At 43.2% G+C, this 15,077-nt stretch overlaps 1 protein-coding gene across 3 annotated transcripts in view; it reads right to left on the bottom strand.

Annotated features, from left to right (window-relative positions):
• The window catches only part of LNX1 (ligand of numb-protein X 1), a 128,938-nt gene that overhangs the window by 16,957 nt on the left and 96,904 nt on the right, over positions 1-15,077 (bottom strand). For all 3 annotated transcript variants that reach the window (XM_061145953.1, XM_061145954.1, XM_061145955.1), the window contains 2 exons: positions 14,702-14,904; positions 11,951-12,322 (listed from right to left, as the gene is read on the bottom strand). In XM_061145953.1, the coding sequence (XP_061001936.1) occupies positions 11,951-12,322; positions 14,702-14,904 (575 nt within the window). The remainder of the gene's footprint in view (positions 1-11,950; positions 12,323-14,701; positions 14,905-15,077) is intronic.

Raw genomic sequence — 15,077 nt, 5'->3', positions numbered from 1 at the left:
GAGGTCATAAAACGCAAGCATAGTCCGGCAGCCACATTTATATTTAGCCCATTTTAAAATAATAGAATCCCATCCCTCATAGCTGGAAGGAAGAAGAGTCTGAGAGTGCTACACTGACGTTTCCCAGGGCGAGCATCTTCCTTTGAGTTCAGCTTGGAAATGGCTCTTTTCTCTACAAAACCCACTGCAGTTGATTGTCAGGATGTGACAAAGACCAGGCACCTCACAGAGTAGAGAGGTGGAGATCAAAGTTGCCACTGCACCAGGGGCCAGGAGAGATGTTCTGCAGAGCTGTGCCCTGGAGCAGAGTAGGACTCTGTACTGGCCCAGTGTTGCATGGTCTGTGCGGAGGCTAGTTAGGGCAGAGCAAGAGTGGATGGACTACCTCTACTTCAGAGCGTGGTGACCAAGCCAAACGCTCTACCTATTCATGTCCAAAAGACTGGAGTTAAACCAAATGCATGCTAGCATTTGCTGCTTTATATATATGTGTGTGTGTGTGTGTGTATACACACACAGTTATATTTAAGCATACATGTGTGCATGCATGCATGCTAAGTCGCTTCAGTCGTGTTTGACTCTTTCTGACCCTATAGACTGTAGCTTGCCAGATTCCTCTGTCCATGGGATTCTCCAGGTAAGACTACTGGAGTGGGTGGCCATGCCCTCCTCCAGGGGATCTTCCCAATCCAGGGATCGAACCTGCATCTCCTGTGACCCCTGCATTGCAGTGGATTCTTCACTGCTGCACTGGGGAAGCCTGTATTTAAGCATATCTATGCTTAAATAAAACATTTGGTAAACTGTAATTTGTGTGAGTTTGGTCATTGCATTGACATATTAGCTTCAAAAAATCTCAAGTTAAAGAGTTACCACACTCCTACCCCCTCAATGCTGCAGAGGATCGTTCTATGCAAACAGCTGACACAGGGGACTCTGAACCAACTGAGGGGCATCGAGATCATGCTGCCCAGAGCAGACAGACATGCACCCCCTTTATATCACAGTACAGGTCCGCCTGACTGGGGGCCCTCTTGTTACAGAGAAAAGAGCTGTAGTTGGATTTCTAATAACATAAGCTGTTTGCAGGATTTGTCTCTTCTTGGTGCTCCATCCATTAACATCAGAGGTTCTAGCAAACATCTCTTGAAAAAATCCCTCCTGCATCTGCATTCTCCACTGCTTTCTTTTCCAAGGATCCGGAGAGAGTTAATTCCTAAGCAGGTTCATAGGAAGTCTGAGGTCTCCAAGGAAGAGAGGAGGGTCTGGGGCCCTCAAGGAGGAGACAGTTCAGTTCAGTTAAGTTCAGTCACTCAGTCATGTCCGACTCTTTGCAACCCTATGAACCGCAGCACGCCAGGCCTCCCTGTCTATCACCAACTCCCGGAGTCCACCCAAATCCACGTCCATTGAGTCGGTGATGCCATCTAGCCATCTCATCCTCTGTCATCCCCTTCTCCTCCTGCCCTCAATCCCTCCCAGCGTCAGGGTCTTTTCTAATGAGTCAGCTCTTCGCATCAGGGGGCCAAAGTACTGGAGTTTCAGCTTCAGCATCAGTCCTTCCAATGAACACCCAGGACTGATCTCCTTTAGGATGGACTGGTTGGATCTCCTTGCAGTCCAAGGGACTCTCAAGAGTCTTCTCCAACACCACAGTTCAAAAGCATCAATTCTTTGGCGCTCAGCTTTCTTTATAGTCCAACTCTCACATCCATACATGACCACGGGAAAAACCATAGCCTTGACTAGATGGACCTTTGTTGGCAAAGTAATGTCTCTGCTTTTTAATATGCTGTCTAAGTTGGTCATAACTTTCCTTCCAAGGAGTAAGCATCTTTTAATTTCATGGCTGCAATCACCATCTGCAATGATTTTGGAGCCCAGAAAAATAAAGTCAGCCACTGTTTCCACTGTTTCTCCATCTATTTGCCATGAAGTGATGGGACCAAATGCCATGATCTTAGTTTTCTGAATGTTGAACTTTAAGCCAACTTTTTCACTCTCCTCTTTCACTTTCATCAAGAGGCTCTTTAGTTCCTCTTCACTTTCTGCCATAAGGGTGGTGTCATCTGCATATCTGAGGTTATTGATATTTCTCCCAACAATCTTGATTCCAACCTGTGCTTCTTCCAGCCCAGCGTTTCTCATGATGTACTCTGCATATAAGTTAAATAAGCAGGGTGACAATATACAGCCTTGACGTACTCCTTTTCCTATTTGGAACCAGTCTGTTGTTCCATGTCCAGTTCTAACTGTTGCTTCCAGACCTGCATACAGGTTTCTCAAGAGGTGGGTCAGGTGGTCTGGTATTCCCATCTCCTTCAGAATTTTCCACAGTTTATTGTGATCCACACAGTCAAAGACTTTGGCATAGTCAAGAAAGCAGAAATAGATGTTTTTCTGGAACTCTCTTGCTTTTTCGATGATCCAGTGGATGTTGCCAATTTGATCTCTGGTTTCTTTGCCTTTTCTAAAACAAGCTTGAACATCTGGAAGTTCACGGTTCACGTATTGCTGAAGCCTGGCTTGGAGAATTTTGAGCATTACTTTACTAGCGTGTGAGATGAGTGCAATTGTGCAGTAGTTTGAGCATTTTTTTGGCATTGCCTTTCTTTGGGATTGGAATGAAAACTGACCTTTTCCAGTCCTGTGGCCACTGCTGAGGAGGAGATAAGGGTCTGGAAATCTCAAGGAGGAGGAAAGGACAAATATCTTTTTTTTCTCTACATTCTTTAGTCTTAGTCACATGAAACTTTTTTTTTTTTTTTCTTTAAGCCTGATGATTACAATTACACAACAAACAACTCAGTTTAAACTCTGTACTAAGGATTATATAACAACAATGTATCCTGCTTGAGGACCATTCCTCCTTCCTGAAAACCTTCTGGTGAATCCTGTCATCTTAAAATGTAAATTATGGGGTCTAGTACGATCTTTACGACCTTGAGACATTTTTGATTTATTGTGATAACTAATTAAAAAATATAGAATTCCTTTGCTAAAGACTAGCAAGGGGGGCACTCTTCCGTTCCCCTTCTGATGTCTATGTCAGAAGCTTTCTCTGTTCCTTTTTATACTTTAATGAAACTCTGCTACACAAAAGCTCTTGAGTGATCAAGCCTGGTCCTGGTCCTGAAGCTAAATCTTCTTCTTCGGAGATCACGAATCCGACACCGCTCACCGTAAGCTATCAATCCCAGAGTGAGACAGTCTAGCTTGAATTGTGGAGATGGTTCTTCCTGCACCTTTGGGGGCTGCTCCACTTGAGTTCCCCTTCCAGCTTCAGCTCAAGCATCATTTTCAGTTCATCCATCTCGTGCTCACAAAGCCCCGGGGAACTGTGTGGAGCATCGGCTGCACACAGTTGGGAAGTCCCAGCTCAGGAAGAGACGTCAGGCACCATCTAATCCAGCAGTTCCCCCGTAGCCCATGCTTCGGTTCCCCTCCAGCTCCCTGTGCCCCAGTGTGCGCTTCAATGCATCCAACAGCGAGGTCACCGTGTCCCAAGGCGGAGCTGGCCGTTTTTAGACAGCGCTAATTAGCAAGCTTGCCCTTAGGCTGAGTTTAAATTTGTCTTTCTCTTGCTTGCCCATTGGTTCTAGCCATGTCCTCTCAGGCAACCCCAATCAATTTCCATTGTGACAAGCCTATTTGAAAATAACTCTCATGGCCCTCCCTTAGCTCTTCTCCTTTCTAGGTCAAGGATTCCTAGTTTCTTTCATATTTAACAAGTCACCTCAAAAACATGAACTCTGAACTCATTCTAACAAAGTTGAGTTGGGTGTGTATATGAGAATTAGACCTAGAAGATATATCCTGGTCTGACCAGCAGAATAAACAGTGTTTTTGGATGGACCAGCTGCACCCAGGACTTCATTTATGGAGTTCCCATTTTGTCACTTCTCATATGCATAAAGACTATCTCTATTCTATGGGGCCAAGAACTCCATAGGTGTCTGTCGTGGTTATTGCTGCTTAACTGAAGGATGGCAGGGAGGTTCCCCAGATGCTGCGGTGAACGCATCACGGCAGTGCCGCCTGCTCTGAGATCCCGCCTGGCACACGGACCATACATGGCCATGCAGGCAATAGGAGGCATCCGGACAGGGTCACCCACTGATACGCCAGCAGAGTCACAAAGCTGTCAGCTGTTCCTGCTGGCAGAGCAACACCCTGCACTGTGAGGTACAGAAGCAAAACCCTTGCCCGAAGCTTCTGCCAGCGAGCAAGAGAGGAGCTGAGAAACAGAAGCATGTCTCCATGCAAGGTACGCTGCTGCTGAGGATGTAAATTGGTGAAGCCACTACGGAAAATAGTACTGCAGTTCCTCAAAAAACTAAAGGTAGAGCTACCATATGATCCAGTAGCCCTAGTCCTGGACTTATATCCAGACAAAACTATAATTCAAAAGATACATGCCTGTCTGTGTTCATAACCACACTATTCACAACAGCCAAGACATGGAAGCAACCTGAGGGTCCACTGACAAGATGATGGATAAAGAAGATGTTATGTATATACAATGGAATATTACTTGGCCATAAAAAACGAAAAAGACCATTTGTAGCAACATGGATGCACTAGAGATGATCATACTAAGTGAAGTCAGACAGAGAAAGACAAATATCACATGATATCATTTCCATGTGGAGTCTAAAATGACACAAATAAACTTATCTAGGAAACAGAAACAGACTCACAGACACAGAAAACACACTTGTGGTTGTCAAGGGGGAGTTTGGAAGTTTGGAATCACTTTACTATATAGCAGAAATTAAAACTACATTGCAAATCAACCATGCTTCAATGAAAAAGTTAAAAGAAATCCCTCTCACTGGGCAGTAGGTTGGGGCTCCAGAATTACAACCCCGGGTTGAGCTAATGGGGCAATGTTAATTGCTAGTCTCTATAAAATGAGCTTGGTGAAGGCAAATCTGGTATGTTGACTAGTTCACCATTGAGACTTTAGCTCCTGGCACATAGAAAGCATAGCACAGTCTAAAAAAAATTGTGAATGTCTTTTAGACAGGCAGCAGCTACTTGAGCTAAGGGTGACCAGAGTCAGGCCAAGAATAAAGATTAAGGAGGCTTTGAGGAAAAGTGACGAATAGGACCTTAGGGTTTGATGAGGGTAGAAGAGGAGATTTGAGACAGCAATTTGATCTATTTTTCCCACTAGACTTTAGCTCCATGTACATCTTTATGTTCCCAGAAGCATATTTTGTAAGTGCTAAGAAATTAACAATGACAGTCTGACTTATACAGGGTCGAATAGATGTCAGTGACAAGGTCAAAATAAGAATTTAGGTCCTGAACCTCAGCAGAACGACCTAAGTCCTCAAATGCCATTTCTTTTATGACATCTGGAAGTTACTCTGATAGATTTTGTTCCATAATAATAAAAAACAAAACAAAATCATGTGTGGAGACATGAGAGGTGGGGAAGGGTAGTGAGAGGTGGGGAAGGATAGAGAAGTTTTAAGATCCCCTAATATTTGCAGTGTAGCTGAGCAGAAGATTCACTTATAAAATTCTGAGTTGAAAAATTGAATAGTTTTTCAAGTCATGCTTGAACCATGAATGCATGGAATCTGGAGCTTTGTGTTAAAAGTCATTTGGACTCTAAGAATTCAGCTCAAGAAGAATGTTTTAAAAATCTATGTACTGTTTATTTAGTCTTATGTGCTTTAAATTTACTACCATACCACATTAAGAAAATTTGTTTAAACAGGGATTATATTAGCTGCACTAATCTATAAAACACACATACACACACAGAACTCTTATTTCATTGGCAATTCTTACTGGCTCCAGGGGACAAAAGTTCTGCCCCTGAGCTACATGAACTGGACCTATTCAGAATAAATGTAGGTAATGTGAGTAGTCCATTATTCTTTAATTTCTGAATCTGTTTAAAAGCCTATTATATCCTTCTAGAAAACCTGAAGAACCTGGCTGTCAGTTGCTCTTTAGTGAAATAACTTCTCACTTAAACATTAATTCATGTGAAAGGGAAAGAAAATCACATAGACCTATAAGAATGAGAGCACATCTTATCACAACCTCTGCAAATGGTTTTGAATTATTTCAGCTTCTGCATCAAGTACGGTAAGTTAGCTAAGAAAAAAGGGCACAAAGGAGATACTCAAATTTAAAATCCATCATTGCTTTCTTCATTTATATATATATATATTTGATATATATATGTATATATATTTGAACTCCTAGATATGTATTCATGGATTCAGAATTGCAGGTAGATGAGAGCATCTCAAAGCAGGTATAACTCTCAGCAGAAATCAATTCTTATATTGAATATTGGATAGATATATGTGGAACCTTCCAGGTTTGGGGTGCTGAGATGTCCCGGGGTCTGAAATCTCTGGCCATATTTCTTTGTTCTATTATTTTAGGTAGGACACCAGACAGTTGTCCTTTTCGTGCAGAATTCTAGTCATGGTGCTCAAAAAGCTAAAATTGACAACAGATAAAAATAAAGTTGTACCAAGTTCTAAATAAGTCAAGTGCCCAATATTCGAAGCCTCCACCTCCACCAGGTTTCTCTCCTAGAGGCATTCAACCTTCAACCTAACTCTGGGGTCTGGTACTTAGGGCTTCTGCTGAGTAAGCCATGGTTAGGGCTCCACATATGTAAAGTTGGTCAAATTTAAAACAGTTGTGGCTTCTCTGTAATAACTCTTCCCTGAAATAATGTAGAAAAAGGTAGAATGTGTGGGACTGTGGGCGAAAACATGACCAAAAGGGCATGTTGTCTGGGAATTTCTCTGCAAGACAAACATGATTCATGGAGTGGACACACTAGGCCAGTGCAGTCAAAGATTGGTTGGAAATTTGACTCTCAACTTTTGAAGGGCATTTGGTTTAATCCCCCCAGCTGGGTGTATGTTACAAGTATCTCATAAATAAAATCCACACTTGAGGTCGCTTAACTGAGTTTGCTCAGCATTCTACTTTTTCCATTTCTTTTCCAACTCATTTGGCCCAATTTTTTTTTCCCCTTCTTCTTCCCCTGCCTACAAAGCACATTGGCTTTGTTTGGTAAGCAGAGGAATCTTTTAGGAAATCCCACTGTTAAGCAAGATTTTATTTCGTAAGTTAACGTTCTCAGGGAAAAATTTTTTTCCTTTTCTGTTACTAATCTACAAAAGTAGAATGCCAAGTGTAATCAAGATTTTTCCAAGTGACATGAATAAGGGAGTTTTTCTTTTGTCTATTGCGAAGGATAGTTGGCAGGTGATCTCTAGACTGTGAGCTGCACAGACTGACCTGCAGAGGGAGTTGACAGGCGTGGAAAAAACTGATGATCACCCAAGAGTCTGCTTTTTAAAGAGAAAAGGCATGCTGAGAGTGCAGTTTCTTCATAAAGAAAAAAACCAGGGCTCTTCATTTTCCATGGATTAATATTTTCATAAACATTGTCTATTTCCTGTTCTCACCCATTGGCACATACAGGCTAGACTGCCTGCTCAGTGCTGACTTGACCGCATTTGGGGATAGATGGGAATGTAGTCTAAATTCTACGAGGCCAGGACTGTGTGATCTTGTTCACTGTTGTCCTACACACCTCTTGACGTTTAGAAGGTGCTCAACTAATAATAACTGAACAAATTCAAGGGGACAAAAAGACTTCTACCTTGGGGAAAAATAATGTAAAAGTGGATTTGGTGCTTTTTCTTCACTAAATGGTTTGACAAAAAATATCCCTATGAGATGAAATTAATGTGTGAATTATATAGCAAACTCCAGGAGATAGTGAAGGACAGGGAAGCCTGGTGTGCTGCAGCTCATGGGATTGCAAAGGGTTGGACATGACTTAGCCACTGAACACCAACATAACCTGCTAAATTTATTCTTTCAAATATTTATTGAGTGTCTCTTACCGCCAGGCATTTCTCTAATTGCTTGAGGTAGAATACTGTACTATATTATGCTAGATTGGCAGGTATTAATCAAATAATTTGTTAGTAGAACATAAGATTAGAGGATATAGAATTGAGGGTGGGGGATGCTACTTTAAGCAGGATGGTCAGTGAAGGGGTCTCTGAGGTAACATTGGGTGAAGTGCGGGAGTATGCGGATATCTGGAAGAGTCTTTCAGAGGGACAGCAAGATCATCAGCCTTGGGATGAGGAAGTTCCTAAAATGCTTGAGGAGTAGCAATAGCAAGAAGGCAATGTTAAGAAGAGCATGGTTAAGCAAGGGGGAGAATACCAGAAATCCTCCCATTTGCTTAAGATATGAGGTTGGAGAGACAACTAAAGACCAGATTACATGGCTCTGCTGGCCACTATAAGGATTTGATATTTGAAAATAAGTGTCTTGGGAAGCACTGGATGGCTGAGGGCAGGAAAGTGATATGGTGGGATTAACTCTGTAAAGTGGTCATTCTAAATGCTGTATGAGGGTGGAGATGGAAGCAAGGAGACCAGTTAAGAGGTTCTTGCAGCAGCCCAGACTAAAGGCGATGGCGGCCTGAATGATGGAAGCTGTGGAGGTGGTGAGATAGACTACAGGCAAGGGATGTGGAAGAGAGTCAAGATACTTGTTGCTCTTAGTAACTGAGTAAATGATGTCATTTCTAGAGTTAAGGAAAGATTGAGGGGAAGAGCAGGTTCAGCAAGGGGTGGAGAGTGGAGAGGCCAAGGTTTCACTTTTGAATATTAAGTTTGAGATGCCTATCAGACACTCACATGGAGATACCAAGTAGGCAGTTGGCCACCTAAGTGTGGTGTTCAGAAAAGTTGGGACTGGGCATGTGAACTTGGGAATGGGTGACATAAACTCCAGAAGGAAATGCCTCTTGTAACTCTAGTTTGTTCTTCATCTGCTCCACAGGGCATAACCTCAGGCCACTTAGGGCACATGGGCATCCACCAGATTGAGAATGACCTTGGAACTGAGACACCATCAAAAGCCCCAGATCAGGGGCCAAAGCACCATGCATCCTTCCTGTTCTGATGGATGGAAGAAACGGGGGAAGTCCCCTGGCACCCTCTGCTTCAGGCTTTTCACATCTAAAATGACAATAATTTCATCTACTACTTGGTTCTCCTCAAAAAAAAAAAACAAAAAAAACACAGAGATAAGATTCTATGCACACGATAGTGAAAAGTTGCCAACACCTGGAAGAAGTCCATGACCAGAAGCCAAGGGGAGGGAGATATGTTTGTAGTGAGATGATCAAGTCCTTGAGGGAAGGCTCTGTCTTCTGACTGTCATCCTTTGTGGAACGTTGATACAAGGTCCACTCAACCACTGCTGCTGACTCTCTATCTATACTTGAAGAATGAATACTTCTTCATGCTAAGTCACCAAGGGGAAGCTGACATAATGTATGGATAATAGCAAACACATCTTAAGGCCTCCATTCCTGTCCCTCTCCTATCAGCTTTCCACTGCCTCCAGAAAGATCTTTCTATAAAATCATGTCACTTTCTTTCTTAAAGCCTTCCAGTGATACCTCATGGCCTTAGGGGCCAAGTCTGAACTTCCTAGCATGACTTATAAAACTCTACATGATCTGGTCCTTATCTACCACTCCTGCCTTATCTATTGTTGCTTTTAAAACTGTATACCACACTCCAGGTGTTAACCATTTCCCTAACTGGCTTTTGGGGAGACATTCTTTTGTGTTGTATCTCCTTAGAATGACCCTCCCTGCCTCAACCACCTGCTGCTGCTAAGTCGCTTCAGTCGTCTCCGACTCTGTGTGACCCCATAGACGGCAGCCCACCTGGCTTCCCCGTCCCTGGGATTCTCCAGGCAAGAACACGGGAGTGGGTTGCCGTTTCCTTCTTCAGTCTCAACCACCTAGAGAACCTCAAAACCCCAGTTCAAGATTTTCCTTCTCTGTGAAGAATTTCTAGACCCCACTAAGTAAAAAAATCTCTCCTTTGTCTGAACCAGTACCACGCTTAATCTCTCCATGATACACTATCACACCACAAGGCAGTCATTTAGAAAAAAAACACCTCCTCTCCTAGACTGTGGGCTCCTTTGGGAGAGCAACGTAAGAGGTTATCATCTCCCTGTTCTCTCAACCTGATCCAGAACTAGGCAAGAAGCAAAAACTTAATACATTTTGGCTAAATGAAGTAAACTGAAGGGTTAGAATATAAGAGTCCAGAACAAAGCCTGTCTCTAGGAATAAAGCTGGAAGGTCAGTGAATATTAGAAAAACTCATGGTGAAAAACAAATAACCCAATCAAAAAATCAGCAGAAGATCTGAGTGGATGTTTCTCCAAAGAAGATACACAGATAGCCAACAGACACACGAAAAAAATGTTCAACATCACTAATTATTAGAGAAAGACAAACTAAAACTACAATTGTATCACCTCACACCAGTCAGAACAGCCATCATCAAAAAGTCTACAAATAAATGCTGGAGAGGGTGTGGAGAAAGGGGAACCCTCTTACACTGTTGGTGGAAATGTAAATTGGTAACAGCCTCTATGGAGAACAGTATGGAAGTTTCTTAAACTAAACAGAGTTATCATATGATCCTGCAATCCCACACCTAAGCTGGGGAAAATTATAATTTAAAAAGATACATGCAAAAAAAATGCACCCCTATGTTCATAGCACCACTATTTATAACAATCAAGGCATGAACACAATCTAATATTCGACAGAAGAATGGATAAAGAAAAGATGGTATATGTATAATGAAATATTACTGAGCTCAATGAAAAATACTACTTTTTTCATAAAATCAAGAATGAAAAAATGCCATTTGCAGCAATATGGATGGACCTAGAGATTATCATACTAAGTGAGGTCAGACAGAAAAATACAAATATCATATGATTCTGCTAATATGTAGAATCTAAAAAATTATATTAATGAACTTATTTAAAAAACAGAAATAAATCCTCTGACTTATTGTTACCAAAGGGGAGGGGAGGGATAAATTAAGAGTTTGGGATTAACATATATACACCACTATATGTAGAATGCATAATCACAAGGACCTACTGTATAGCACTGGAAACTATACTCAATATTTCGCAATAACCTGTAAGGGAAAAGAATCTGAAAAAGAATATATTTTATACATATATAAAATTATATATGTATATATATATATACAGGTACGCGTGCAGTCCATGGGGTTGCAGAGTTGGACATGGTTGAGCGACTGAACCGAACATGTATATATATATACACGTAAAACTGAATCGTTTTGCTGTATGCCTGAAACTAACACAACATTGTAAACCTACTATACTTCAATTTAAAAGGAAAACCATCAACAAACACTCAAGGTCATCCAGCTGAAGTTAACAAGATGCAGGCTGGGGCTTGGTGGCATCATGCCTGTCAGCAGAGTGAATTAGTTTGAACCAGTGTCAGGCTGTCATGAGCTCTATTTGCCTGAGTAATAATAATTTGTATGCCTCTCTTATGGAGGGCTTCCTTAGGCTCATATTTGAGTCCCACGGGCTTTTAAAGCGGGCTGGACTTAGCCATGGAGACGGACGGGGCTCAACCTTAGCCAATCCTACCGTGGTCTCTGGTCCACAGGATCACTGAAGGGCCCACGGCACAGCTTCTACGGGGGTAGCACACCGGATGTCCTCAGAGTGTATTTGAGTGACCCCAAGGTCTGTGACTACCATTCTGGGTACAAGGATGATGCAACCCTGCTGACCCTGAGTGATCTTAACCTGGTAAGGCTGCAACAGAGCCCAATGTGTTTACCTGCAGTCAGACTGGATGGCTGGCAACACTAACAGAATGACCATGACCCTGAGACACATCATTTGCTGGAGCAATGTTCTTACCTGGCCCATCACTCTTGACTCTTTGAAAAGGAGGCACTGTGTGTTACCCGGGGCAGAAACCAGGTAGGTGGATCACGGTGATGAGCGTTCTTGCTCATGCTGGCAGTTTCTGACCAGGATCTTGTCATCGTCTGTGACCTACCTGAATCAGATGAGCTGCGCTCTCTGGGCTACCGTACCGAAGGTCATGCCCATTGATGGCTAACACACGGTCATTCTCCTCCAGCTGGCCGTGTCTGTCTGCCACGCCACCGTCCAGCACGTTGAAAATGAACACCCCAGGTTCATCCACCTTGCGCACCAGTTTTATTCCAAGCTGCTCCTCCGGGCTGCTTTTGTTGAGGATCACGTGGAAACTGTCATCCCGGGGCCCGTAGGCATCCGGGGGCTGTTCGTCGGTCCTGCTCCGGAACTTCCGCTCCCGGAGCACGGTCAACCGCAACACGTGGCAAGGCTGCCGCAGGAGGCGCAGGGCGTAGTTGTGCCGGACGTTGCTGATGTCCATCCCGTTGACCTGGAGGAAGGGGAGAGCCACCGAGCCATCAGCTTCACCTGCCACAGTCCTGCCTGAAAGGCCCTGCCTGCAGACCCACCAGGGCCCTTCCTAAAGGCCCACTCTGCTCTGTCACCTTCTCTGTCCAAATGCCCAAATACCCCCATCTTCCAACAGGACTTGTAACCCAGCTTTCCTCCCCTGTTATCTGCACACCTTTTCAATTGTCTGTCTCCACAGACAGAATCTTTTCTCAGCCATCTCCTTACATAGGCCCTCAAGTTTATTTATACAGTCCTAACTCTCGTTTCTGTTGCTTGCTAAACTTATTTTTTGGCTGAGGGAGGAAGGAAAAGGAAGAAAAAGTGGGAAAAGGCCAAAGAAGAAAAGAAAATTTTTGATTAATGATTATGTTAAAGTGCTATTTAAATCAAAGTAGTTGACATTTTCTTTCCAAACATCTCCTCCAAATGAATTTTTCTCCCTAGGTCACCTGTACTGGAATTTCTAGGCTTCACTGGTTGTGTGTGTGTGTGAGAGACACAGACAGAGAATGTGTGTGTACATACATGTGTTTGTGTTTCGGCAAGTGTGTGAATGTGTGTGACAGTGTGTACATCTGTGAAGTCTCCAGGTGGTCTCCTACAAGGTCTTTTGCCCATGTTCTCAACAAAAGAGAAAAAAAATCTGTGCTATTTCAAATGAACAGATGTAAATGGAAGCACTAGGCTCTTTTATTGAAAGGCTGGGTCACTTTATTAGACTGCTTAAATGTCCTCCAGCTCGGCCCACTCATTTGTGCCTCACCAGTAATCTGTGGGACTGATGCTGTGTGGAGCTTTCTGGTTTTAATTACTCTAGGCAGACCCAGCCTCAAGGCTTCGGCCCACAGTGGTGGTCACTGCTTGGGAAGAAAATAATTTCACAGCAGCACTGCACTCTGTTCTTAAGGAAGGAGGCCCCACAGAAGAGAAACAACCTTCTTGAATTTCTATGGTTTGGGAAGATTTCTTGCACTTGCAGCCAACTGTTAGAAGAGTCGCAGAGCGAGATTTTCCCGGGCCTGCCTGCCGCGTACAATTGCACGTCCTCTTGCATCTCCAGGGATGCACAGAGGCTCCTTCGTGCATGGACAGGGCTCAGAACCGTTGTTCAAGCACAGGTAAGCTCAAAGACCTTGCTCTGCTCTGTCATCTTACCCCATATCCAATTTTCCCCATCACACCCAGGCCAAGAGAAAGTCAGGGTCGCCTGCTAAACAGTCCTGGCAGCTTTTTTGCTTGCAAGTGCCAGCTGAAGGCCACAAGAATCAAAATGTTTTCCTTATGCAACCCTCCCAGGCAGCATAGCTTCCATAGAACTGGAGGAAAGCCATGCAGAATGTTGCTAATTGCATGGCCAACCATCCCCCGAGGTTGATGGGCCCTGCCTCGTACTCCTCCATCTCGGAGGCCAGTGGGAATATCAATGATTCTACAATAACTGCTTCAAATTCTTTCTCCTCTTATTCCAAAAAATAAGAATTCCTTTGCCAGAGAAATAGCACATAATGTGTTAGGAGCTGGCCTGTCAGCAACCCAGAAGGGATAGGATGAAACTGTCATCTGAGGGTCAGACAGGAAATATATGACCAAGGGAGGGATTTTTCCTTATCGCTTTTGGCACATGTTAGACTTCTGTCTGATAAACAACTCTTCCTTTGTCCTTTCTCGTTGTCTGAAAATTCTTCCCGAGCATCCTTACCCTCAGCCAAGCCTCAGAGGACAGTAATGCCCAAGGCGTTCTGTTCCACCACCTGTCTCCCCTGGAATGTCTGTGGGTTGGCAGAATAGCTTAGGGATTTTTTTTTTCTTTGGTGAAGGGTCATTAAGCTATAGGAAATTTACTTTAGGGGAGTGTGTGAATGTGAGTGATTAGATAAAATAGAAAATGTTCCAGTAATCTGCTCTAAAAACAACTTAAGAAGATATATGCTGCAGTTTTACATTGTTTTATGTTATTGTTTAAACTTAGAGTAGGAGAAAGGGGTAGGAGAGGAAGAATGAGGAGGGAGGAGAAAAAGGGAGAGAAAAGACCGAAGAGGTGGAGAAAGTAAGGGGAGGGGGAGACAGGAGGAGAGAAAGGAGGAGAGCAGGGACAAAATGATATGGAGATAGTATTTATACAGAGAGAAAGAGATCAGAAGAACAAGACAGACAGAAGGGTTAGGGACCTATTGCAAATTACTAATCTTCTATGAAGAGTCATATCAGCCTAATAACTATGGAAAGTGACTGTTCCACATTTATGTTAGTGTTTTACTTATCTGTCCAACCACTCACCCATCATAACCCTAACCCATGCATCCAGGGATTTGCTCAGAAGTGACTCTTATTAAGCCCATTATCATGGCTCCTCTACCTTTAGGATGATGTCTCCTGGCAGGAGCCGGCCATCTCTGGCTATCACCCCATCACGATAAATGTGCTGGACAATGATATGGACCAGTGGGGTTTCACTGCCTCCCACAAGCCTAATGGAGAGGTTTTCATTGGGATCCATTCGATTGATCTTGATGCTGGTAATTTCACCATCTGGAATCAGGTGATACAACCTTGGAAAGACTAAAATGGACAAAGAATGTTTATTTAAGACACCCACCAACGGCCATTTCCAACCACTTCTCTTCTTGCCAGGCTTTTGGTTCCAGCCAAACTAAACTATTCATCATTCTTTGTACATGTTTTCCATCTTCCTGCCTCTGAGCCAGCATAAGTTTCTCTGCCTGGAATGTTTT

The sequence above is a fragment of the Dama dama genome, chromosome 6, assembly GCF_033118175.1.
Source record: "Dama dama isolate Ldn47 chromosome 6, ASM3311817v1, whole genome shotgun sequence".
NCBI lineage: Eukaryota > Metazoa > Chordata > Mammalia > Artiodactyla > Cervidae > Dama > Dama dama.
Note: the sequence above shows the minus strand (reverse complement) of the source record. Positions and strands in the feature narration are given on the sequence as shown.